General features: G+C 41.9%; 1 protein-coding gene across 1 annotated transcript in view; it reads right to left on the reverse strand.

Moving 5' to 3' along the window:
- The window catches only part of fbn1 (fibrillin 1), a 75,419-nt gene that overhangs the window by 29,064 nt on the left and 20,749 nt on the right, over nt 1–25,606 (reverse strand). The window contains exons 9-35 of the mRNA XM_084357283.1: nt 25,460–25,585; nt 24,180–24,332; nt 23,808–24,077; nt 22,463–22,615; nt 22,258–22,377; nt 22,039–22,164; nt 20,746–20,868; nt 19,558–19,680; nt 18,012–18,164; nt 17,466–17,519; nt 16,751–16,876; nt 16,527–16,652; nt 16,289–16,408; nt 14,830–14,967; nt 14,693–14,743; nt 14,453–14,578; nt 14,103–14,330; nt 13,887–14,012; nt 12,232–12,360; nt 10,677–10,802; nt 8,289–8,414; nt 8,042–8,164; nt 6,663–6,788; nt 5,933–6,058; nt 2,230–2,352; nt 1,275–1,397; nt 1,048–1,173 (exon numbers count right to left, since the gene is read on the reverse strand). Coding sequence (XP_084213409.1) covers nt 1,048–1,173; nt 1,275–1,397; nt 2,230–2,352; nt 5,933–6,058; nt 6,663–6,788; nt 8,042–8,164; nt 8,289–8,414; nt 10,677–10,802; nt 12,232–12,360; nt 13,887–14,012; nt 14,103–14,330; nt 14,453–14,578; nt 14,693–14,743; nt 14,830–14,967; nt 16,289–16,408; nt 16,527–16,652; nt 16,751–16,876; nt 17,466–17,519; nt 18,012–18,164; nt 19,558–19,680; nt 20,746–20,868; nt 22,039–22,164; nt 22,258–22,377; nt 22,463–22,615; nt 23,808–24,077; nt 24,180–24,332; nt 25,460–25,585 — 3,570 coding nt within the window. The remainder of the gene's footprint in view (nt 1–1,047; nt 1,174–1,274; nt 1,398–2,229; nt 2,353–5,932; nt 6,059–6,662; nt 6,789–8,041; nt 8,165–8,288; nt 8,415–10,676; nt 10,803–12,231; nt 12,361–13,886; nt 14,013–14,102; nt 14,331–14,452; nt 14,579–14,692; nt 14,744–14,829; nt 14,968–16,288; nt 16,409–16,526; nt 16,653–16,750; nt 16,877–17,465; nt 17,520–18,011; nt 18,165–19,557; nt 19,681–20,745; nt 20,869–22,038; nt 22,165–22,257; nt 22,378–22,462; nt 22,616–23,807; nt 24,078–24,179; nt 24,333–25,459; nt 25,586–25,606) is intronic.

Genomic DNA, 25,606 nt, shown 5'->3' on the forward strand with positions numbered 1-25,606 from the left:
AGTGGGATGTCGGGCACTAGCCCAAGATGACTTCAATGACTCTTTGCACTTAAGGCAAGCAATAATGTGTGACTGTGTAACTCTATGGCTCAAAATAAGCGTTCCTTCCACCTAGTCCATCGTTTTTCTGCCTCAGAAAAGCTAAGACCTTTTTCACTTTGTCATTAGTCAGATAAGATGATGTTTAATTAACTGTAGACATCATTAAAATCTGTGCCCACTCAACCTTGTTTCTGAGTTTTAAGAAAGCTAGCTGGCTAACGATTGCAAGACAATGTTAGCTACATTGGTATCTAACGTTAGACCTTAACTCTTAATTTTCTCATGTTGTTTTAGTTTTCAATTATACACTGTGTGAGATTAGCTGGAAAAAGAAAAGCTCAATAGAAATATTTACATACAGTACAGTGTATGGTTGGGACAGAAGCAGAATTGTATTGACACTGAACACATAAGCTAATATTACGTTACCTATCTTGGTAGCTAGGTGGCTATTTCAACTATTTTTTTGTTTGCTATTTTCTCATGTTACTTTTTGTTTTCAATAATAGACAAACAGTCAAAACAACTGGAAAAACTAAAAGCTAAATACTACTATTTACAAGAGAAATTGTATTGGCGGCTAATACTTTAGCTAACCAGCATAAACAAACCGTTTTGACTCACCTACTTTTGTGAAACTCCTTTTTTTAAGTTACTTTTGAATAAGACAGTTTTTTTGGCCACTATTTGTCACAACCAAATGTGATGTTGAAATGCAAAAAACACAAAAACTTTAACTGCTAAGTTGTTGTCAGTCCCTTAGCAATGGCTTCACAGCTAAAACCACTTAGATGCTACTTCCCATTTCCAAAATACTATCTCATGAGTTCCACTTGAAGGCAGCATCTGTTTGGAGCGGTTGTTTCTCCAAACAGGAAAACAAACAACCTTTCACGAGAGTAACACCAGACCTTTTTGAATCACTCAGCATAATTTAGGGTGGGGGCACCAATTCAGAGATCTGGAACCAAGTTTGTCGGGACTGGCAGTGTTGTGTTGCCTTACCCTCGCAGGCCTTGCCGTCAGGAGTGGGGATGAAGCCCATGTCACATTCACAGCGGAAGCCTCCGGGCAGGTTCAGGCAGTGGCCACTCTCACACAGGTTGCCGTTCTCTGCACATTCATCGCTGTCTGTAATGTTGATCACACACAGTCCGTAAACATTAAAATGCATTTGTGTATCTTTTGAAAAGCAGAAATGTTGTGCAGGATATGGGTTCTGTGTGGGTGACCTGAGCAGTAGAATCCATCTCCAGAGAATCCCTCCTTGCACGCACAGCGATATGAGCCCATGGTGTTGTGACAGTCCGCATTGTTGCTGCACATGTGTGTCCCATTGGAGCACTCGTCCAGGTCTGAAGCACAACAGAGTACAAAAGTATTCACATGCATGCAGAAAATAAGGCTAGTAGTTTTCATTATTTTTCTTATTGTTAGAGGTGTACTATGCAGAATTTGTTTCCAACACCTTGGGTTGCTGGTTTGCCAACTCAGAGTGGGACTCAACAAATAATCGATCTTAAGACAAAACAGGCAGAGGGCAGGGTCTCTGCAGAGTGCAGCAACGCACTTCTGGTGGGTCATAACTGACGATTGAGAGGAATTATTTTTCTATACATTGTTTTTTTTGGAAAATCCTGCATAATATACCTTAAAAAAACCCATGAAAGGACATGAAACAAATGCATTAAGGTCCGTCAACACAAAGAGCGGTCACTTTATCCGTCCACCAACCGGCATCCTGCTGTACGTTACACAAACAAACAGAAAACCTACAGAAGGATATGTTTAATGAAATCAGATCAGAGGGGTTGGATAATCCAACACTTTGTTCTGAGAGTTTAACTCTATTCATTTTTTTGTATGAGTCAACATCAATTTACCTGCCGACCATTAAAGACTAGATCAGTGAAGACAAAACGAACTTCAGAGAACCACTATGGAACTATGTCTGTGGTAAAATGACGTTTCTATGTTTTTTTGCTGCCTAATATAAGTTTACTATGTTGAATAAATGACCAGGACTGAGACAAGTGTTTCCAGAATGCCATCAGTTAGAGTAGCTTGTATAAATGGGGTCATCATAGTTTGCAGATGATACTGTATAAACTACAGATTATGTCCACTATTTCAATGGACCCATTGAGTGGCGGCACTCCCCTGTGCGTCTGAGGTCAACAGCCTTACCTGTGCATTTGAGGCCGTTGCCGATCCACCCTGGAGCACAGTTGCATTTGAAGCTGCCGGCCGTGTTGGTGCAGGTGGCGTGTCTGTCACAGTTATGAGCTCCGATTTCACACTCATTGATATCTGGCAAAGAGGAAAACAAAGAAGACGCCATGTAAATAAAGAAAAATAGACGCTGCTCTGATGGTCTAATGATTTGGGTCTGCATTCTCATTCCAGTGGGGTTCTTGGCATTGTGGACCGAGCTGATGCTTGGTTTGAAATGTATAAAGACAGCAGCAGGAGACGACAGAACCAAGTCTTTCTGGGTCACTGTCTTGATCCATCGTGGGCTGTATTTCAGAGCAGAAGGCAAAGAGACATTCTCATGATCTCTGATACTAATAGCCTTCCTGCAGAGGTTTAATGAGCAGACCCAGTCTCTGGATTTTCATTGTGCAAATCTGTCCAGGGAGCTATAAAAAAAGACTGAGAGGGAGAATGATATCCTAATGCTGAGGCCTTGTTCTGTCTGCTCTGTCTGAACGAGTATTTCTGAGGTTATTTTAGGCAAAGAGTTCCCTCTTCACCCACAGACCCACAGACGCTGCACCTCTCATGTGAGGCTTTTGTAACAGCCCTCGTTTTAATGCTCATGTTTGGTTTTCTCACCACCCCAGATGTCAGGTTCGGAAATTTAATCTTTCCCAAATATAATTTCTATAAAAATGTGGTAATGTGCCAACTCTTCAAATAAACATTCCTTCACGGCAAAACCATTATAATTACATCTGAACACTGCCAATGGATGAAATATCGAGGTACTTAGTAGATACCATGTGGTTGTAAAAATACCTCTGTATATGGGCTAACCTATTGTATGTGGTCCTAGATTCTAATAAATGAACAATAACAATTAATGAGAATAATTAAATTTGCTACTATAAAAATCTGCCCTTCCAATAAAGCTGTTTACATCCTGTAGGGTGTAACCGATGAGGATCTCCATGACGCAGCTGCTTCGTGGTGAGATACTGCGAACGTGACTCTTGGTCCTCAGGCGGTGGCACCATGGAAAAAGCCTGTATGGGCCTACAAAAATGATGAATGCTAATCCGAGCCAAAACAACTCAGTGCAACTCTGACCAACACAATACCTGGCCTTGAGCCTGACGACTGAGTGTTTCAGCTTTGATAGCTGGCTTTGTATGTGTGTTTGCATGCGTGTGTGTGTCCTCAACATCAAGGGAAGCCGTGTCATGAACTCGATCAAGATGTTAGGACTTATCAGCCAATGAGACACACTCCTGTCTCTGTGTGTGTCTGTCTTTGTGAGGGTAGTAATTCAAAACACTGTCAATTAGAGATTAGTGCTGCTGGTTTATAGTCTTCCTGAGGAGAGGGTACGGTATATTTACACATTTGATGATGGGGTTAATATGAGGGCTGAGAGCAAATGAATCTCTCTGGATTACAGACGGAATTAAAGATAATTTCCCACAATCCTTTGATGACAGAGCGAGCGCAACAAACACATACACATCCATCAACACTGTGGAAATATAAAATGCAAACAGGGGTTGATGCATGCAAGAAGCGTGTCGGCGGTCACAGCTGGTGTCAAAGAAGAGGCTCGATTTAACTCGAGCTAACGTTTGACAGATGAAGGGCGAAAAAGGATAAAAGGGGATCGCAGAGGATTACACATCTGCCTACCTGACTGTGTAGCTGTCTCACAGTTTGTATGCCTGCCTCGCTATATCTCTAAATGTCTGCAAATGTTAAGCGAGTCAACAGTAATGACAGAAACTGGTACAGAGCACCTTGACTTTGCTAACATTAGCTATGACACAACACAAGCTGGTGGTCCCACCAGACCAAGCAGAACCAGTTAAAATGAGATGATGTGACTAAATGCTAAGTGTCAATACTGTAAGATCATGATAAATAGAAATAAATATAGGCTCGACTTACTTACAGAAGCACAAGTGGAAAAGACTCGGTAATGTCAGGTAGGCTACACTAAACATCCACCTAAAGTTTGCTAGCAATAGCTGATAGCCACCACGAGCTAATGGTCACACAGACTGAGCAGCTAAAGTCGGACTATTGGCCACAAATACCAATGACAGGATAATGTTAAACATGTGAAATGTGGCCATAAGCTAATTGTCAATACTTAAGGGATGATGGCTATCATTAGCTAACATTAGCTGCCATAAGCTACCAGCCATACTAGACCAAGTAAGACTGTGGGAGTGAAACCCCTGAATCCACCGGACTGACCGAGGGTGTGTTGTATTGCTTATTCATTGTATTCATTTTTAAGAGGAAGATTGTGTCATTTCTTGTTTTTATAGTTACCGTCTTTATCTCAAATTCTTTGACTATTCTTTCACTTAGCTTAAAGATGATAAAGTCAACACACTAAATCCTCCTCCCTGATCCTCTCTTTAAAGCTGAGACTCTCCCAGCCTTGTAAAGTCCACCAGTACATCTCCACCCAGTCCGAACTTTCCAACACACACGCAAAGACACAAGAGCGTTAAAATGTACATAAAACTACTTACACCCTGCCCCTGAGTTGTTGTGGTATAAAAAAAAGGGGAAATAATTCTTGTGGGAGCTTCATCAACAGCTGGATCAGATCTGGGCTTGAGAGCACCACTATCTCATTAACACACACACGCAAGAAGATTTAGTCCACGCATACCAATGTGGTCGCATCAGGCAATTCAACAATGACAACCAATTTCTTATGCATTTTTCGTATGAATATATCGGAAAGGGATCCGATCCAAAAAGAGTAGCGGGTTTTGTTCTCTTGTCCATAACAAGACATCCTGCCTGCCTGCCTGAGAGGAATTAGTGTCTTGATTCTTTGGTATTCTGGGGCTGAAATTCCAAGCCTGTGAATCAGACCCGGCTGCTTTACTGCAACTCCAGCTTTCTCAAAACAAGGAAAATGGACATTTTAATTGGATTAGAATGAGCAGGAGTGTGTATGAGTAAGTTAGTGAGCTTGACTCATACTTCAGACGGACCTGTTTATTTGCGTCTGAAGAGAGACGTGCTGCTGCTGACTGTGTGTCTGATTCATTTCGATCACTGATATGAGGTCAGATAAGATCACCGGCCAAACTCAATCCCAAACTTTTAAGTGGGCATATAAATCAGACTTAACTGTGGCTGGACAAGGAGTGAGTCTAAACTTGCAAAGAGAAAGAGTCTACCGGCCGGATGGGCTTTGTATTTATGTGTTCTGGAGCTGTTTCAGGTGATTACGTGCTGCAGAACCAGTCCAACCATCACGTAATGTTTAACTGACCTTAATGAAAGAGCAACAAAGGGATAAACAAAGGTGCAATGTGATGCATGCATCTGACAGCAGATAGTGATCTCACTGCTCCTGCTGCCGTTGCTGTTCGTGCATGTGAGTGTGTGTTTGTAAGCGTGTTTCTCATCAAGTCAGACAGGAGCTCTTGAATGAGGGTGAGTAATGTCAGCGCTGCTCCTGGTTAGCCAACACAGCCTCTCATTTCTCACCTCTTCTCTTCGACTTGCTTTCACTCCTAACCCGTTCACGCACACGTGTCTCCTTCACCACTTAATCAGCAGTAGCCTGTGACTGACTCACCGTCCTTTCACTCCCGTCCATGTTCCTGCACTGACAGGACATTTTGTCGTGGGCAGGCTCGCTCACGTGTGCGTTTGTTCCGCTCACCTGTGCAGCCTGTGGTTCCCTTGCGTACAGAGTATCCCAGGTCACAGTGACAGATGAAGGATCCCTTGGTGTTCTCACAGTTCCCGCTCAGACAGATGTTTGGGTTCAGCTCGCACTCATCCACATCTAGACGTGGAGGGGAAAAAAGGGCGAAACAGTGAAAGAGCAAGAATGTTAATTTGCTAAACACAACCACAATAAATGAAAAGTTTATGACGATAAATAAAACTCAATCAGCTGCTGTTGATTCTGCCTGCCAAGCAGGTTTTAATACGCTGTGATATATGCAAGTAAGTCACAGAAGAATGACATCATGAGCTATATTAAGGCTTTAAAATGTGTTTACTTTTAATAAATACAGCAGTAACGGAGTATGCGTTCGTGCAGACGCATTTAGAAGTCCGTACATCACTGATGTCAGGTTTTTGTTTTCTCACTCAGTGGAACCAGACGTCTAAATGTCACGCATTCCTCCCCGCTCAACCCAACTACCACAATGTTCACTGTCTTATAAATCAACAACAACAACGTCGCCCTCTGTTCTCTCACACACAGACTCATAGATCTGAGTCATTAAGTCTGATTCTCATGACTCACATGTTGGATGAGCCTAGAGTTGATCGTTACGTTGTTTTTAGTAAATCTCTGAGAACTGGGTCTAATTAGTGCAGGGCTGCAGAGGGTGTAGCTGCTGTGTTTTTATTATAGGCATAAAAAGTGAATCCATTACCCAGACAGGTCTTCATATCTTCAGACGACATGAAACCGTCAAAGCACAGGCACTGGTACGTCCCGGGGGTGTTGGTACACTGGCCTCCGTCGCAGATATCTGGGCTTTCCTCACACTCGTCAATATCTGAGGATTGAAAACAGAGAGGCAAATTAAAAAAGTGAAATGGGAGCAGACAAATTGGAGAGAACACATCGAGATGCTTCTGGGGCATATTTATCTCTCCTATACAAGGCAGAATACAGAGCAAAGCAAAAGTATCTGGTGTACATTTACTTCTTCGCTCATAAATCAACGAGTCAATTGAGGACAGAAGTTGTGCAAAGAGTGAACATTATGCTGAGAAATGATGATGGAGTAATTTTCAGCTCTTCTTTTGCATAAATGACACTGAAATTACCCTCGTTCAGCCTTGATCTCTGTCTGCGTATCTGTGTTTGGTAACCAAAGGAATATAGGTCACCAGAGTCAACATGACAGTGGGCTTGACAACTCATGAAGCCTACAGTCATGGAAAAAACTAAATACCCTCACTGAGAGAAGAGCCAGAAAACATTACCAGATGAATAAAAAGCACCATCATTATTTGGTAACATCATGAAGCAAGTAACAAATTAAGTCTTTTGACACATTGAGTGTTTTTCTCAACAGGCCAGTGTTTGCTTTCTTTGAACACATTTTCTCTATAAGCCAGGTTTCCAGATTTTCATCTTCGTTCCTGCTTTTAAAGGGACAATTCACCCCAAAATCTCACCTGTAGAGCTAGTAGAGTGAGTTTCGGAGGTATTGACCGTAGAGATGTCTGCCTTCTCTTGAATATAATTGAACTGGCACTCAAAATCGTGATCTGGTTACTCAGATTAATCCACAGACTTTGTTGGGAGCAGTTTCATTTAGGAGCTATTTTCTTTCCACTGCTCAGAAATAAATGAGCATCCACTCATTGGCAACTAGCACGAAGCTAACTAAGCTGATTTCTGGAGACATTGCTGTTGAGTTTTTCAAAAGCATTTTTTTTGCCACTTTAGCTCCATTATATTGGAGAGAAGGCAGACATCTCCACAGCCAATATCTCTTATCTAGATCAATAAATAGCACTACAGGAAAGAAGGAAAATATTTTTGATGTTGTGGTGAACTGTCCCTTTAAATGAGATTTCTCTAAAAGCAACATCTGAATAGATTCTGTACCACAATTTTTTAAAATCTATATAAAATGTTATGACCCGCAAATAACTGAGAGGCAGTTCTCTTTAGTAACAAGTGCAGCAAAAGATTTTTAAAAAGAAATAGTACTGCCTACTGTGTCACACATAATGAGAGACACAGGATAAGAGATGTATTAATACAGACAGGGAGACAGAATATAAAGCTTCTTACCGGTGCAGCTTCTCAGATCGGGCATCAGGGCGTATCCACTGTGGCAGCTGCACTCATAGCTTCCCTCTGAGTTTGTGCAGAAAGTCTCACAGCCACCGTTCTCGATGGTACACTCGTCGATGTCTGAGAGGCAGAAAAACACGCTGCTCAGTGCCCAAACACTGCTCGCACTTAACCTTCAGGTCGCTTCAATAGAAACAAAAAGAATATGTCTGAAAGGAAACAGTGTGACGTGTTCAATGCTCACCGACACACTCGAGTCTGTTCTCTGTGGATTTGTATCCCGTGTCACAGGTACACTGGTAGCGGCCGATCATGTTGACACATTGGCCGTTCCTGCAAAGCCTGTCGCTCAAATCACATTCATTGATGTCTGTGAAAGAGAAAGCAATGATCAACTTCTAGACCACACCATTAATACAAAAAAAGAAAAAAGAAAATGTAAAGCTGAAGTAAATGGGACAAGTCACATGATCTTAAATGTCAATCACTTGGGTGACAGGGTGACACTAATTAATGTATTTTCATGATAACTTACGCTGTTCATTATTTTCTTAGTTCATTGATTAGCCATGTGGTCAATAAAATAAAATGAAAAAAAGTTTAAAAATGCCCATCACAATTTCACAAAAGTGACATATTCAAACTCCTTGTTTTGTCTGACCAACAGTCCAAAACCAAATGATTTTCAGTTTAACATTACAGAAAAACGACCAAAAAAAAGAACAACCAGCAACTATAAACATTTGAGAAATCATGTTTGGCATTTTTGTTCGAATGACTAATTGTTGAAGCTCCAGAGCCAAACTTAACTGCACAATTAGAGCTCTAACAGACCATTAATCACTGTTAGAAACTGAAAACTGACAGATGTTTCATGATGGATTCAAGGCCCACTGGTGATAAAAGGACATTTTTTCAATGATGACCACTAAACACAATAGAAACACCCATCTGTATGATATTTCGCTATACGACTAAAGTTTATTATCGTTTTAGCACTTGAGCGTGTAACTTCACCAAAATAATAATAATGATGAGATAATGAAGGGAAGAGCTCAGAGGGGACGAGGTGGGCAGCTTTCAGTACTGCTTTCATTGTTTTTATTACTTTGGGTGGTAAAAAAGAAAATAAATGAGCTTAAAGGGCAGCAAATGAGCATTAGGTCATGGACTAAAACCTTCACACTGTGCATGAAGTCATCACAATTACACCCAGTGAATAATGCACAATCAGCTCAATGCTTTTAACTACACATGGGACTAAGACTAATGAAAGCAGTGGAGAAGTCGACCTCTTCTCTTGTTCTTGGAGAAAGAATGCACTGTTGCTACTTTAGCCAACATATTTCAGCATAAAGGGCATTTTACAGAATGAGTAACAAAACAGCCTGTATACAATACGCTGAGTCTGTCATTTATCCAATGAGAACTAGGCACATAACAACCTCTAAAGGAGGCTGCATCCAGAAAACAGATATTTCAGAATCAAAGCACTCGACAAAATGTTACGCAAGCAGCAAAAACAAACAAAAACAGCTTCTTCGTTTTTTGTTATTTTCTTTTTTGGAGTGCCTGGATTGCCTTTGGATTCACCCTTTTCTCCCGTTTACCGAGAGCACCTGACACAGTTTTTGCGTACATTGTGGTAAATAGAGCGACCACTCTTGTCTTTTTTTACTGTACAAATGGTCACAAGATTCAACCCCATTTTCAAAACAGTTGGGACGCTGTGTAAAATGCAAATTAAAACAAAATGCAATCATTTGCAAACTGTGTCAGACAACTAACAACAGTTTAACAAAGTGTTCCTGAGCCCATGTAGTAACATCCTTTATATAATCATGTCTTTCACAAAGTGTTGAACCTCGCCCCGACCTTTGCTTGTGAACGACTGAGCCTCGATGATGCTCCTTTCATACCCAATCACCTGTTATCAATGAACCTGTTTAGCTGTGGAATGATCCAAACAGGTGTTTTTGAATCAATCCACAACCTCCCAAGTTTTTTGTTTCTCCTGTCCCAACTTGTTTGAAACATGTTGCTGGCATCACAGTTAGAATAATCATATATTTACAAAAACAAATGAAGTTGATGAGGTTAACATTAGATATATTGTCTTTGTACTGTTCACATTCTGTTGCGCCTATGTTTCACACAGCCTCCCGGCTTTTTTGAAGTCATGCTTTACATTTTAAAGCACAAAAATGTAAAAACTCTTTTGCTACATAACTGCAAAAACTCTCTAATACTAAAAATCCTCTTTCATTTCCCCTAGGATTTTCTCTCCAAGTGGACCCTTCTTAGTGCACACATGTCAACAATCACACTCGTCTAAAGTTCATATCAGCCCATCTATCTATCAAAGAACATTTATCCCACATATACACAGACCTGACTCGCTCGCTCCCACAGAGCCCCAGTGAGCCCACACACAGAGGCAGATGGAGGGGGACGACCCTCCCCTGTCCTTCAAACTGTCCGCTCTGTGACAGCATCTCCTATTACTTTACTTACTTTGACTCATGTTGTCTTTCTATCATCTCTCAGGAGTGGAAACTACATTCTGACACACAGATTTGTCTAAAAAAAAGGAGGAAAGCGAAAAGAAAGAAAGAGTGAGCTCATCACTCACCTAAACAGGCCGACCCATCGGGTGCGATCTCGTGTCCTTCGGGGCAAACGCACTGGAAGCTGCCCTCATTGTTGACACATTCACCTCCGCGGCAGAGCAGAGGGTTCCTCTCACACTCATCGATGTCTGACGGAGGAAGAACACACACATGTACATCACACAGAGATATTTAGTGTTAGGGTTCAGTCTCCAAAATAAACATTTGCCAATATGAGAGGCCGATAAAATGAAGCTTTATTTATGTGCACAGAAAACAAACTATTATCTAAGTAGTTTTCTTATTTTGCCCATTGAATGTATACATTTTTAAAAGCATTGTACAGTTTATGATCATGATAAAAGTAGGGACAACTACTCCAGGAGAGACTTGGCGCTTTCTGCAATTAAGAGAAAAAAAACCCCCAAATATCGGTATTGACATCAGCCAAAATGAGTTGGAAAATATCAGCACATCATATTTAGGGAAAAATCCAGCGCAACATGTCTCTAGTTTATATCCACGTTTATATATCTCTGTAAGGAAAGAATACAAGCCGCGGCTCCATGGCTGGTAGTGATGTAAAGCATAAAGATTGACGGTAACAAAAATGAAAATCTAAAAGAAAAAAGTGTTTTTACTTGTTATTTATTTTTGTTAGCCTGCTAGCCCAGTCAGTACAGCCTATGATTGCATGTGGGCAGGGTTGCAATCATTTCCATTTCCAGCCCCAGCTGCATTTTTTGCCACAGCGTGCAAGTTAATTTTGTCTCGCCAATTTTGGTCTAATGGCGGCTTTAAGCCAACAAAAGTATTGAGACTCCATTTTCTGTGTACGATTTTCCCAAGAATAAAAAAAAAAGGAATCAAACGGCGTCAAAGGCAGACCAGAACAGAAATAGAGCATTAAGTATTTTCACAGATGGGAGAACATTAGGCCTCGTAGCTGCATATAAAAAATCATTTTGCTGGGCAGCTGATTGCGTGTTGCTCACATGCGGGTCAAGTATGTAATAAAGAACAATTATCTTTAAGACTTTGTGGGGCAGTTTTGCGAAGTGATTGTGACGACAGTTGGGCAGAAAACTCTAGACTCTTTCAACACCCCACGGGGGTTTAAATAAAGTCAGTTAAACTCTCCTTCCCTCTAACAAATACACATATATGCACACAAATGCACACAGCCTGGAAATTTCACATTACATCAGCCGTCTAAACACAGAGGTCCAAGTCTGGCATGTTAGCCTAAGCACCTCATCCAGAGCTTATGGCCCAAGAGGGAGTGTGGAGGAGATGGCTGGGTTGTGATTGGGACTGGGGTTGTGTGGCAGGCCTCCTCTATACTTCACAGGTTGGCAAAGCCCTCTGCTCTCAGATGCTACCACTATAACAGGGTGTGCAAGAGAGTTGTTACAGAGATCAAGTTTCTCGCTCGTGTCCAAGCAGACTAAACGATTTCATATGAAAGAGTGCTGTCTCTGCATGTAACTGTGCAAAGTCATCTCAAGCTGAAGAGGCGATTCAATGTATGTATTTGTAGAGTCTGCAGGTGTCGCTGCGCGAGGTTTCGTCACTCACCCATGCAGTTCTTCATCATCATGAAGCCGCTCTCGTAACCTTCGAAGCACTCGCATTCAAAATCTCCTGGCGTGTTGATACACCTGCCCTGTCCACACAGGTCTGGAGAGATGCGGCACTCATCGATGTCTGAAGGAAAGGAAAGCAACAGAATTCTCCTTTAAACTGCACTTTCATTCACACATGAAGGAAAGAAAATCATCTTGAGAACTATCTGTATTTATCATAACTATAATATAGAGAGGTATCAGTCTATAAAATATAGTAAAACATTTGTTTTTGTCAAGATTTTCAATTCAATAACAGTGATTCATCACAGGAGTTATAAACTGATAAGATCAGGAGTAAAAAGCACTGATGCCAACCAAGTAATGCAATATAAGTGCAAGGCAAACAAAGAATAAAAGCACAAAATATTTAACAAGAGGTTACTCCATGAAAGAAAGACCATAAAATAAGATTAAGAGGTGAATTTAAGGATGATTTAGGCAGCCTTGGCCCTTCTTCCAAAGTCTGGAGCTGAAGGCCTGATCCCTTTTTGAATTTAATCCACATTTTGAAGTACTTAACACGAAGACTTTGGGCTAAGATCTAACTCATACAGGGTTAAAAGGTTCCTGATATCATTTATTTAAGTAAGAGCCTATAAATCATTGCAGAAAAAAACCATAGCACTGGCATTCAAACCTAGAACGACGTGTGCGCATTTGAACAAAGCAGTAATGTAGCTAACCAGACAACAGGGACCAGCTCCAACAGGCCCAGAGCAGCCAGACTGCCATTAGACTGAATGAGCTGAATGTAGGCACCGGCTTCACACCACTTTACTGTAATTAGTCTTGGCACAGGGATTCAGAATGGGGGACTGATGAAGAACGGTTCAACTGAGATATTGTCATAGCTGATGTTGAGCAGACATTGCAGCCAAAAAGAGCAGCTACACGTAAATCAGCGCTTACATTAATGCCAATATGTAAACAGCTGATTCCTGAAGATCTTCTAATTAAAAATCAATCTTTGTAGTCATTGAAAGGCGCAATATGTTAGAATCTTTTTGAAACATTCAAAAATTAACCACAATTATCAATGTGAAGAAATAAGTTTTGAAAAAATTGCACGTGTATTGTGCTGCATAGATATCTACTGAAGTTAGCATGCTAACCAGCTAGCCCTGGCCCATCTTGGCCCAAAGCTCCTGTGCTTGTTGCAAGCTCAAATTCCGTACGCTAGCTACACGGCTAACTGAGCTAACTAGCTAATGGCAATCAGAAAATAGTGAAATATGTCCATCACAATTTTCCAGAGCCACAAGTGGCATCTTTCAACTGAACAAAAAATGTCTGAAAGCCAAGATATTAAGTTTTTAATGATCTAAAAGGCAGCAAATCCTCAAATTTGACAAAACTGGAAAATCCGTAGACCAGACTTTATTTTTTGCTAATATTATGTGGTAAGGACAAGATCCGAATAGAACATAGTTGTCACTGGTTTTGTTTATATTTTGTCATAAATCTCAAAATTAGGCATTTCAGACAAACATTAATGGATGATGTATGAAAACAGTAAGTTTAAAAGTTTAAAAAGAGAAAAAAACGATAAGCTAGACCAGCAGGTGTTTCACATTTCACACAATTGATTGTTTCAGTGTTACTCACCAGTGCAGTTTCTCTCATCAGAGTCCAGAGCGTAGCCGTTATCACAGCGACAACGGAAGCTGCCGATGGTGTTTCTACACCTTCCATTTGAGCACAGGGTGTTTATCATCCTGCATTCATTTATATCTACGGTAAAGAGCGGAGGGACAAAGACAGGTGAGGGACCATCAATGAAACAACACAGGCAGTCTATGCAGTCTGTGGACGGTACAGTACCTTTGAGGAAGGGTCTGCCGTTGATGAAGTCACCCCTGTGCGAGAAGCCTGGACCACGGGGACAGAGCTGGGCATAGTCTGGAGTGCCCTTTTCTGGACATTCGTCACATTCAGGGCCCCAGGCGACACCCACTGAGCAGCAGCAGGCGTCCACACGGTGCTTTCCTGAGATGGGAGCCCCACAGCGCTCGTCCTCATGGGTGAGGTAACACTGCTCCGTACGCAGGTCTGGAAGTCACCAACACAGAAGAATATGAAGTGGTATGAATTATAGATTTAATGCAAGAGCTTATCAGGCAGAAAAAAACATGAAGTTGACATCAGTACCACTACACATACACAGTACCCACCAATGCACGTCCTGCCACTGACGTCAACAGTCATTCCTGGAGGGCACTGGCAGAAAAAGGAGCCCGGCGTGTTGATGCATTTGCCATTGATACACACCCCGGGAAACACTTGACATTCATCCACATCTGACAGTCGGTAGAGGAAATAACAACATCAACAACAGGTCCAGAGTTTCATATTATTCTAATAAAATGAAAATTTGAACTTGTGGATCTACGTGGCATCAGACTGAGCCTCACCTTCACAGTTATTTCCTTTGACTCTAGCAAAGCCTTTACCACAGATTGGATCTGAAAAAGGAGAATGCAACATCAGTCAAAGCAGTTGTATGAATCAGAATGTGGCTAACTAAAATGGTGCATAAAGATCGTCCCACCTTTTTCACATTTGGCACAGGGGCTGTTCCAGGCTTCTCCCAGTGTGGCGCAGCAGTGGGACTTCAGTGTCGCCCCGTTGATGTTGACCTCACAGCGATTATTGACTATCTTCAGCCAGCAGGTGCTCTTAGTAGTCTCTGTGTTGGAGACAAGCCTTATAGTTACTTAACATTCAGTTAAGTGAAAAAGATGTGAGTCAGCTTGTTCTTTGATGCCAAATATGCATTTAATGAGAGAATCTTACATTCAAAGGCTCCATATTATGATGCTCATGTTCAGGTTAATACTTTTATTTTGGGTGTTGACTAGAAAATGTTTACATGCTTTAAAAATATTCTCATAATTCTCATACTGTCCATTGCTGCAGCACCTCTATTCACCCTCTGTCTGGATGCTCTGTTTTAGCCCAGTCTGCTCTGATTGGTCAGCTCTCACAGGCCTGAGCAGTGGCTGAGGGCAGTGACTGTATATTTGTGACATCACAACCTTACGGAAGTTGTGACGGCTCGTTTAAAGGCACAGTTCCTGAATACAGGCTCTCGATGGACTGAGGGTTTTGATACTTTAACAATATTTTAATAGCACCTAGTCCTGCTGAAGTCTGACTTTCTACAATATGGGGCCTTTAATTAATCTTCATAGCTGCTCTAAAGTAAAAAAGAGTGCTGATTGGTTTAGGAGAAGTCTATTTCCCATAGACAAGAAAACTGGACAGTTCTGGTACATTAGAACAATTCTTTCTCACATTGTTTAATGTAAACAGCTTTTTTGCGTTAAAAACATGCATGTTTTTTAACCGCATGGAAATATTTTTAATTCTTGATACTACTACATATGATTGGATTGAATGAGGTTTTGAGGTTTTGTTTCATATATTTCTTAAACCATTACCTCCACCAAGGAGGTCATGTGTTCACCTGTGTCCATTTGTGTATTTGTTGGTTGGTTGGTTTGTCTGCTAGATTACACAAAAACTAATAAACGGATTTCCATGAAACTTGAATGGAGGATGGGTCTCGGCCCAGAATAGATCCCAGTAACTTGTAATGCAAATCCGGATAATGTGACAGATCCAGGAATTTTTCTCTCACTTTCTCTAACATTGCAAGATAGGGTGTTTTTTTTGACATTTTCATTAATTTCTCAGGATGTAATGCATGGATCTTGATGAAAAAAGCATATTTATGTGGCTTGTAGCTACGAGTGAGTACAATATGATGTGGATCCTAGACCTGGTGAACTTAAATTATGATAAATTATTATGATTATGAGTTATAGGGGGTTTAAAATTTAGAGCGATACAGGGCTGTCGCATTTGATACTGGATTAGGCTTGATTGAATTAAAGGGGACTGCTGGGCCTTGGCGGAGGTATGCGCTTAAGTTTTAGCCATTCTAGTTTCTACATTGAATAATTTTGCCAATTAAATCAAATCCAAACAACACAGTGCTCACTTACCTATACACTCCAGCCCAGAGGTGTCCACTGAACTGCCCGATGAACACAAACACACAAAGGACCCTAGGCTGTTCCGACACTCTCCATTAATACAGGGGCTGGACTTACACTCATCCACATCTGTGGGAGACAAAAACAAACACCATGTTTTCCATCTCGTATCAATCTGATGTAGCAGATGGTACATGCAGTGATGAGGTGACATTGTACTGTTCCACAGGATGAACGAGTCTCTCACCTTGGCAGATATCAGCCTCAGGATCAAAGACGTATCCTTTGGGACACTGACAGGTGAAGCTGCCTGGTGTGTTCCTGCACAGACCGTTATCACACAGCATCCTGTTCATCAGGCACTCATCGATATCTGAGGAAAAACACATACAGAGAGGCGTGATGACTTTCTTCACACTGGCTTTTGAAATGAGGGCAGCATAGTTTCATTCAAGTGAGCCGTTAACCTACCGATACAGTTTTTGCCTGTCAGGTCGACCTCAAAGCCTTCATTGCAGGTGCATTTGTATGTTCTCAACATGTTCTCACACACCCCATTCTGGCAGATGTCAGGGTCGAGGGCGCACTCGTTAATATCTGAGAAGGTAAAGAACAACCTGTTGAACATCACAGCAGGAACAAAACCTGAAGTAATAACCACAGTTTTAAAGTCCCCTCCGCTCAAAAATGTGTTTTTATTCTTGTTCCTACTGTTGAATGTTTGAGCTTCACTGTGTAGAAAGATTTACATGCAGAGTTCGACACTTAAAGGCTGTTTTCACATTCATTGCTGAAAGTTTAAATTTTCTCTGAGCTCATTGAAAATCTGATTTTAAGAGGCGGGTCTACGAGCGTGATTTGTGACATCACAAAAAGTTTGCAAGTTTGGAAGTGTGATGTTGAAACTTGAAGTTTCCAGAGCACAAACATTGATAATAGACTTTAGAGTGACGTAGAAAGATGTCTTGTGTCCAGCAATTAAACTTATATAAAATAAAATAAATAAAATATTATCATTTTCATATATTCTGGAATTTTTAATGAGGGGAAAGAAGTAGGTGCCATTTTGAGGATTTCAATGTGGTAATTTTGCTTTTTTTTCTGTTTTGTACACCCTCATACAATACATGTGTGGAGGGGATCTTTAATATCAATGAAACACACACGATGATCATGCGTTCGTTACCTCTTCCGTCGCCAGTTATGCCGCCACCGTTGGGGCACAGAGCCAAGAACTCAGCTGCAACAAAACACGCAAGCAGCAGAGTTGGGTTGATTAAAAGGAAGAAATAACAGAGAAAATGTCACATTTGCCAAAATCCCAGATATCTCAAAGCAAAACATTTAATACCATGTAATTATCCATTTCCATGCTTTGTCATTTGGCCCTGATGTATATAAAACCACCTCCTTAATGTGGTGCAGCTCTGGCGTCTTTTGATATAGAAACTTTAATTGGCAGGACTAATGAGAAGTGACTTTATGGCGTGTGTGTGTGTTTGTGCATGCGTGTCAATGTATCCTAACTGTGGGCTTTTGTCAAACAACTTCTTAACAATTATTCTGCCATTTATGAAATCAGAGATGTTATTTCAGAGAAAACAAAACATTCTGTCAGGTCATCCTGACTTTGACAGGTGTGTTTTGAATTAAACTCAAGCTGTGTGTGTGTGTCAGGCAGCAGGAGGTGGCTCCATATGTGTAAAGGGTGGAGTGATTTGAATATCCGTACCAGAGCTTTGTGGTGGGCAGGGTTGGCAGGGCTCTCCGTAGGCGTACTCGTTGCTGGCACAGCAGCACTCTGACTTGGTCACAGCTCCAAATAAAGGCCTAACACACTGCCCTCGCTTGTAGCCACCATAACACGAACTGCGCATATGTGTGTCTGTTTGGGACAAAACAAGGCAGACGGAGTGTATGAGAAACAGAGATGAGAGACCTGGAAAGAGGCTAGAGGCAGAAAGAGAGAGCGAAAGGGAGGCGAGAGTCCGTGGCTCCAATAAACAACAACACTGGCAAAACAAATGGCTGTTCTCCCTCCATAATATCCAGGGATTTGAGGCATTCTCCTGCGCTGATATCATCCTGACGAAAACTCACCCAGACCGAACAACAGCATTTCAACACTTCTCCCGCACAATACACAAAGAGAGGTCATTTGGGGGAATGCAGGAATGTTGAAAATAAAGGCATAAACAGATCTGCTCTCCGTGTGCCGGTCCAGGGGTATGAGGGCAGGAAAATATTTATCAGTACTGATCACCGCATGCTCATTAATGGGAGAGAACATGTGGTTGCAACAGGTTAACAGGATAAGCTGTTGGTAAAGTTTATTACAACGTGATTCAGTTTCTCACTGAACTGGAAAATATTTGTGTTGTGGTTACTCTGGTTTAACTGTGCGGACAGTTGTGAGAATAATCCTTAAAAGTATGCTCGCTCTTCAGTCGCTTAGAAAAGTGAGCCAAACATTTTGACAAAAGCGTCATGCAATCATTGTCGAATACAAATATGCAAGCCTTCACTAGAAACCTAAGCATAAAAAATAAAACTGAAAAAGTGGATTTGAAACTGCTCTGTACAGTATTAGTGAACTTCAGCCAGGTTCAAACAGGCGGGCACATTCTGGATACAAAAAAGGGTATTTAAGTAGCTTTCAGTAATCCCTGAAACCAAAAAAGCATGACTGTCTAACAGCCTTCACCTTCAACGTACTACAAGGGACCTTAATGTAATACTGATATATGACCTACATAAGGAAACAAGACCGACAGCGAAAAGATTGACTATTTCTATAAAGTTATTCTACATGCCTGTCACCAGGTTGGATTCTGAAAATTAAAACTGTTGTTTACGACAGAGTGCTGAGGATGAGTGGAGGAGTCTCACAGCCTGAGAAAAGAAGCTGCTCTGCAGTCTGGTGGTACGGCACCAAAACAAAGTTTACTTTCTTTCAGCCTCATTATCTTTTGTCCAAAGGGGCTGTCAAAATCAACAAGACATAAAAGTTCCTTGTAGTAGCTTTAAAAAAAGAAAAATAGTATTAAAAATAAGTTAGGCAGATCAGGACCTTTTCAGCAGGAGGCAGTGGTGCTCATACTGATTTTGTCCAAAGGGGCCGCCAGAATCAACAGAAAATGAAAGTTCCTTGTAGCTGCTTTAAGAGCGTGTTGATTTTGAACTGAAACTGGTGTGAGATTACAGTTTGAACCAAACTGTTCAAACATAGAACCAAAATGAGCACATGAACCATTCCTGGAAACAAAACATTTACTCACCAACACAGACGCGTCCATCCAGGCCCACTGCCATCCCGGCCATACACTCACAGCGGAACGATCCCTCTGTGTTGACGCAGTGGCCGTTCATACACATGCCTGGAGTCTCACACTCATCGATATCTATAAACAGATACAGAAACAAAATGTCTTTAAACACTTCTCTTCACATAATGACTGGTACGAATCTATTAAAATAAACCAATTTCCTGTTGAAGCTGTGGTTCGTGGAGTCCTCTGGTACTTGAGTCATTAAAAAATGCAGCCGGAGCTACAGCACAGCTTCAACCAAGGAAACATTCTTTTCCTTCCCCTTGATCCCATCAGCGTATTACAATAATTATCATAATGAGCGTAAACAATGATATGGCATGCACACGTAAGTGTGTGTTTATGTGTGTGTGTGTTCTGTCTGGCTGTGTTGGGGGACAGACAGAGAGATGATGAGGCCCCGGGGCCCCTTCAGACTACACATCTCATTAATGAGTGCATACATCAGCACACTTCACCCACACCCTGCTCTCCTGTTTATTTATTCTGCTCCGACTTAACCAGGTCAGTGTCTCTGAGATCAGACGTCTGTATGCGAAGTCATGTGGAGAAAGATGGCTGCAGGTTACACGCTGAAAAGACGGCTCTGTACTTGTTGGTTTTTGGTTTACCCCTCATGACCCCGTGCAGTTTCTGGCCGTTTATTACTCCTGCTACATTTTTAAGCGCTGTGGACTCTTTTTTCAGTCCTGCACCTCTATGAAAACAGCACAATCGTGGGTAAAAGTAGGAAGACCTAAATAAAGCTTTATAATGCCATAAAGTATGAAAAAAGAAAGACACAAGTTGAATAATTTACATTAATTAAAATCCTGATTGATTTCCATACAGCATCTCATGGTGGTTGATCTCTCTTCTCTTTGCACTGAACAAGTTTAGGGAAGGCCGTCTGCTAGAATTTCAAAACAGGCGGGCCCCAAATATGTCCAGCTGGCCTGCCAGGATGCTGAGGGATTTTTCCAAGGTTTTTAGGGGGATTTTTGGCTTGTGAGACTCACATAATAGAACTACTAACATGACAGGGAGGTAGCCACCTTCATTCCGAGCCCAAAAACCAAAAGAACAATTGACTTGAAATATATGGTTGTGGTGTAGAGGCGTGAGTTTGACGATCTGTGGGCTTTCTGACAAACACACCTACACACATGCGTCCACTGGTGTCCAGCAGGTATCCAGGTTTACAGATGCATTTGAAGCTGCCGTCTTCATTGATACACAGTCCATTGAGGCACATGTTCCTGATCAGACACTCGTCCTGGTCTGTGGGGGAACAGAGAGACATTGATAGGCTCATAGCAGTGCATTTAGACATGGAGATGACATGGTTTAAGGCACAAACTGGTGGTTTTGCTTGGATCAGCCCATTAACAATATCATATATTTTATAGTATACAAAATAGATATAAACGACATTTCACTTCACATTCTGCCTTGACTTTCAGATTGTTAAAGAGCTTGAGGTTAAACAATCCAGTGTCAAGCAAAGAATATTTTCAAAACCCTCCTTGGCGCGCTCAAGGACACTCAAACATTGGAGAATTGATAGTTTGCACTGGCGAGCCACATATGCTGTCAGAAAATCAAGTCCAGAAGACAAACACGAAGCAAACACAGGAGTCAGGAAATTTTGGACTAGGAGTGTTGCTTTTGAGCAGCCAGCTCTTTCATTTTGGGTCTTGGAGCATTCCTGAGCAGAACAACAAGAACAAATTTCAATACAATCCTCACCTAAAACGTCAATAATGTAATTTGACGAGAGAAGATATAAGGGACCGCTCGATCAGAAGTAGCGTTTAAAGCTGTTCCGAGCTGTCACACTGAAAGACGGTGAGAAGACGGTCGTGATAGAACAGGGGCCACGTTTTCAGAAAATCTGTCCTGGAAGATATTAGTGTTGCAGTCAGTTGCTCGCATGAAAAATGACAAAAAGAGAGCTAAGACAGAGGAGTTCAAACCTTGGCCTTCCTTTCTTTTTCTTTTTTATCTCGGCACTGTGTGAATGTCATATTGTCAGTTTCAGAAAGTTTCAGACTAGAGGCCACTTAACGCTGGCAAGTCCCTGTGATAGATTACCTGCCTAAAGCAAGTTTTTAAGACTTTAGCAAACTAAAACAAATGGAAAGAAATGGGTGCCTGCAAGGTAAGAAGAAATATTAACAACATGGAGTCCTTTGGAAAAAAAGGTTGGTTGTAATATAAAATGTACATTTCTGTCGTTAATGGGCTGAAACACACAAAACCACCAGAATGATCATTTAAAATGTGTTCTATTACTGCACACGCTTCCAAGAGGCATTGGTATTAAATCACCACCTCCAACAGATCCACGGTCCATTAAACATAAACATTACACATACTGTGGTTATTACAGAAAACTACACTTTTAAAATGTCTCTACTCCATAAACGCAGATGTCAGAACTTGACAGACCTTGACAGTTTTTGCCATCTGCTGAAATCTCAAATCCAGCGTTGCAGACACAGTGGAAGCTTCCTTCAGTGTTCACACAGCGCCCGTTGTTGCAGATACGGCCGTTGGCAACACACTCATCCAGATCTGGCACAAACAGACAGCACAGTAAACACATACGTCCTCTTAAAATATGTGCGTACATACAGTATGTGTGTCCGCTGTGTGTTTATGTGTAACCTCGGCACTCTGTCCTGGTTGAAGTTGTCTGGAATCCAGCAGGACACTGACAGATGTACGACCCAGGCGTGTTCACACATTCTCCATGTGCACACGGGTTTCTCTCACATTCATCATCATCTAGAGAACAAACGTAAAGCTCATGAACCTTCTTCACCTTCATGTACCTGCAGCTAAGTGCTCAAGAAACTCGTAAGAAACTTACCGATGCACTCTCCTCTTCCGTCCAACCTGAAGCCCATGTTGCACTCACAGCGATATCCAATCCCCGGCATGGGGATACATCTGCCGTTCAGGCAGAGGTTGCGGTAGGCCTGGCACATGTTGGTGATGTTCCGGGTTTGGATAACAAAGGGACCTGAAGGAAACATTCACACATCTATGGATCATAATATGGCTAGTGATTTTCCACCAGCATCTGTTTCATTTTTTTGTTCTTTTGTCGTCTTAATTTACCATACACAACAGAAATGTTACATACAGCATGACCCAACAAAGCAGCATTGCCAGACAGTGTATACACCACACTCACACTGTGCAAAGGTCTGGCAGGACCCACCGTCATTCTCATTAAGTAAAAAAAAAAAAAATGCTGTTTGAATTTCCTTTAAGAAGCCTAAACTCTGCCAATCTACCTTGAAAAAAAAGTTCCAGAGGAAATGTTACTGCGGGAGATTTTGTACTTGGCTAATTAAAGTCTTGACATGGTCTGGTTTGCAAACATGCAAGAATGTTTTCTTTCAGATTGGACATTTTCTGCACTGAGACTTTACAGAGAAACAAGCAGCCCTGCGTCAGTGCACAATTAAGGTCTTAGTCAAAGTTTTCCATCAATGACATGTAGCTCGTTAGCTGCAGGGTGTGGGTTGCGATTGCTCAAAACGGGGATTTTGAAGATGGCAACACAAGACGAGTGGGAAGTTGATCACCCAACATCCTGTGAGTAAAACCAGAAAATATGAGTTTTATGCTGTATATGCACGTCAGGTCTGACGATGTGTCATTTTATGAGCGTGAACTGCCGTGACGTCACCCTGTGGTTTATTACTACTGTACTGTAGCCTTGGCTTTGGAATTAAGGTTCACCATTTTGTTTTGGAGCCAGAAATGACCATATTTAGACAGAAGTTGGATCTGGGGATCGTGGATCTGACTGAGAACCCAAGGACTCCTCGTGTCAATCACAGGGTAGCTGGACCTAAAGCATACCTTTGCTTTATTGGGTACTATACTCAAAATGGGACCATAATTTATCAAATGAACATCATGCTGTATTGAAGAAGACTTGACACTAAAGATTGACACCATAAACTCATCAGGAAACTGTTTACTGATGTTTTAAATCAAGTGAGAAGTAGGGTCATTTTCTCATAAGCTTACATACAATCACACTTCTTTTTGAAACCAGTGGAGTCGCCCCCTGCTGGCTACCGAAAGGAATGAACTCACATATTGATTTTACTTTTCAGACCCACAAACTCATTTTAGTTCATATTTTATAGTTCATGGTGTGAATGTGAACCAAACACAAGCAGGAAGCAGGAGTGTACCTGGCGGAGGAGGCTGTATAGGTAGTTGTCCTGGAATTTGTCCTGGATGTATGGGGATCTGTACTGGAACTTGGCCTGGACCCTGACCGGGTATTTGGCCTGGAACCTGGATGGGAATTTGACCAGGGATCACTCCAGGTACCTGGCCAGGAACTTGCCCAGGAGTATGACCAGGATATGGAACCGGGTAGATGCCAGGTATGTCGGGGGCGCCTGGGATACGACCGCCATTCCCATCAGGTATCTGGACGCACAGTTTCTGGTACTCTTCTAAAATGAGCACATGTGAAAAACAGCAGGAGGTTAGCTCTGGGTTGAGATACATTGATGAGAACAAGAAATTTAAAGCCGTGAGATGGTGAGTGACCCCACCTGTTCCACGAATGGGGCACATTTCAGGAGTGGACCCATCAGACCAGCAGCGTCCGCTATCACAGCAGCATTGCATTTTGGTCAACAGCTGTGAGTTTTGGTTGGCGCAGCGCCCGTTCAGCAGGCTAGCGTAGCAGTACCCACCACGAGCATCTGTGGGAAACAGCACAGTATGAAGTCTGTTAAAGTAACCGTGCTGTATGAAATATGGTATGCATTGTCTGCATGTTGAGCTAATTGGCAGGAGTACAATCAAAAAGTAGTCGACGTTGCTTCAGATTTTCCATCATTTGGAAGAAGGAAGCCACTTCTAATAGTCATCACTTCCTATTCATGAGAACCTTTCCTGCATCCTGCAGGTTTTTGGCACTGTGCACCAGCATGACTAACCTCTTAACATAAATATATCATGTCTTGTTTCACACCCAGCCCATCCAGCGTATTCACATGGAGAGACTGACAGGCTACACTACTGATTGGTTGGTTGAGCTCGACAAGATCTCAGGCAAGCGTAGAGTTGGTTGGAGGCCCTTAAGGGGCCGGGGTTGATGTTAATACTGGAGTGTTGCTGCATGGGAAACAGACTAAAATGTTTGGCGCAATCGTTTTCTGGAGCAAGAAACTCAGACATTCCTTCCTCACAAACATCCTCTCCTCGGGGGGTAATGTGAGCGTGTGTTTGCATATGTTTGTGTGGATGCATGTGCGTATGCATGCACGTTTGAGTGCGTGCGTGTACATCTGATGGACTATTCCGACCCAAATTCCTCCCTTGTCTGTTCTGGGTCAAATTGAGCTGAACTTGCGAGCTTTACTGGCTTCACTGGTGATGGTGTGTATGTGAATACGCAAACTGTTATCAACTTCCCAGGATGTCGACTGTTCAGTGACACACATGCACACACTTAACTGTTCACAGGCACACACACACACTTAACTTCTTGCAGCAATGATGTCAGAAAACAAACTCTCCTGAGTACAAGAGGAGTTCACTTCACTTCTCTCATCATGGTCCCTCCTCAGTTTAAAGAGAATATAGCTCATTGTTGTGGAACTAGAAACAAGCAAGTGACTACTGACCTAAATTCTACCAGCTGGAACGTTGGACGGATTTCAATTCTTTCCGCTCTCAGTGGAAAAAGGAAAGAGAATGAGGCGGCACCTTCTTCGCTCAGCTGCTTCGTCTCATATTTTATCTATCCTAGTACCAATGAACCTGAGCAAATACAATGAAGTCGATTGTCTTGTCTTTTGGAGAGGTGTGTGACAGCCGTACCCACCTATACACCTGGATCCATCCACAGAGGTGTAGTATCCCTGGGGACACTTGCAGAAGTAGCTGCCAGCAGTATTAGAGCATTCACCTACACCGCAGAGACCTGCTATGTTTGAACACTCGTCCAGATCTATGGAGAGGAGAGGAGAGG

This window comes from Pagrus pagrus (genome assembly GCF_965226575.1).
Source record: "Pagrus pagrus genome assembly, chromosome: 1".
In the NCBI taxonomy this organism is placed as follows: domain Eukaryota; kingdom Metazoa; phylum Chordata; class Actinopteri; order Spariformes; family Sparidae; genus Pagrus; species Pagrus pagrus.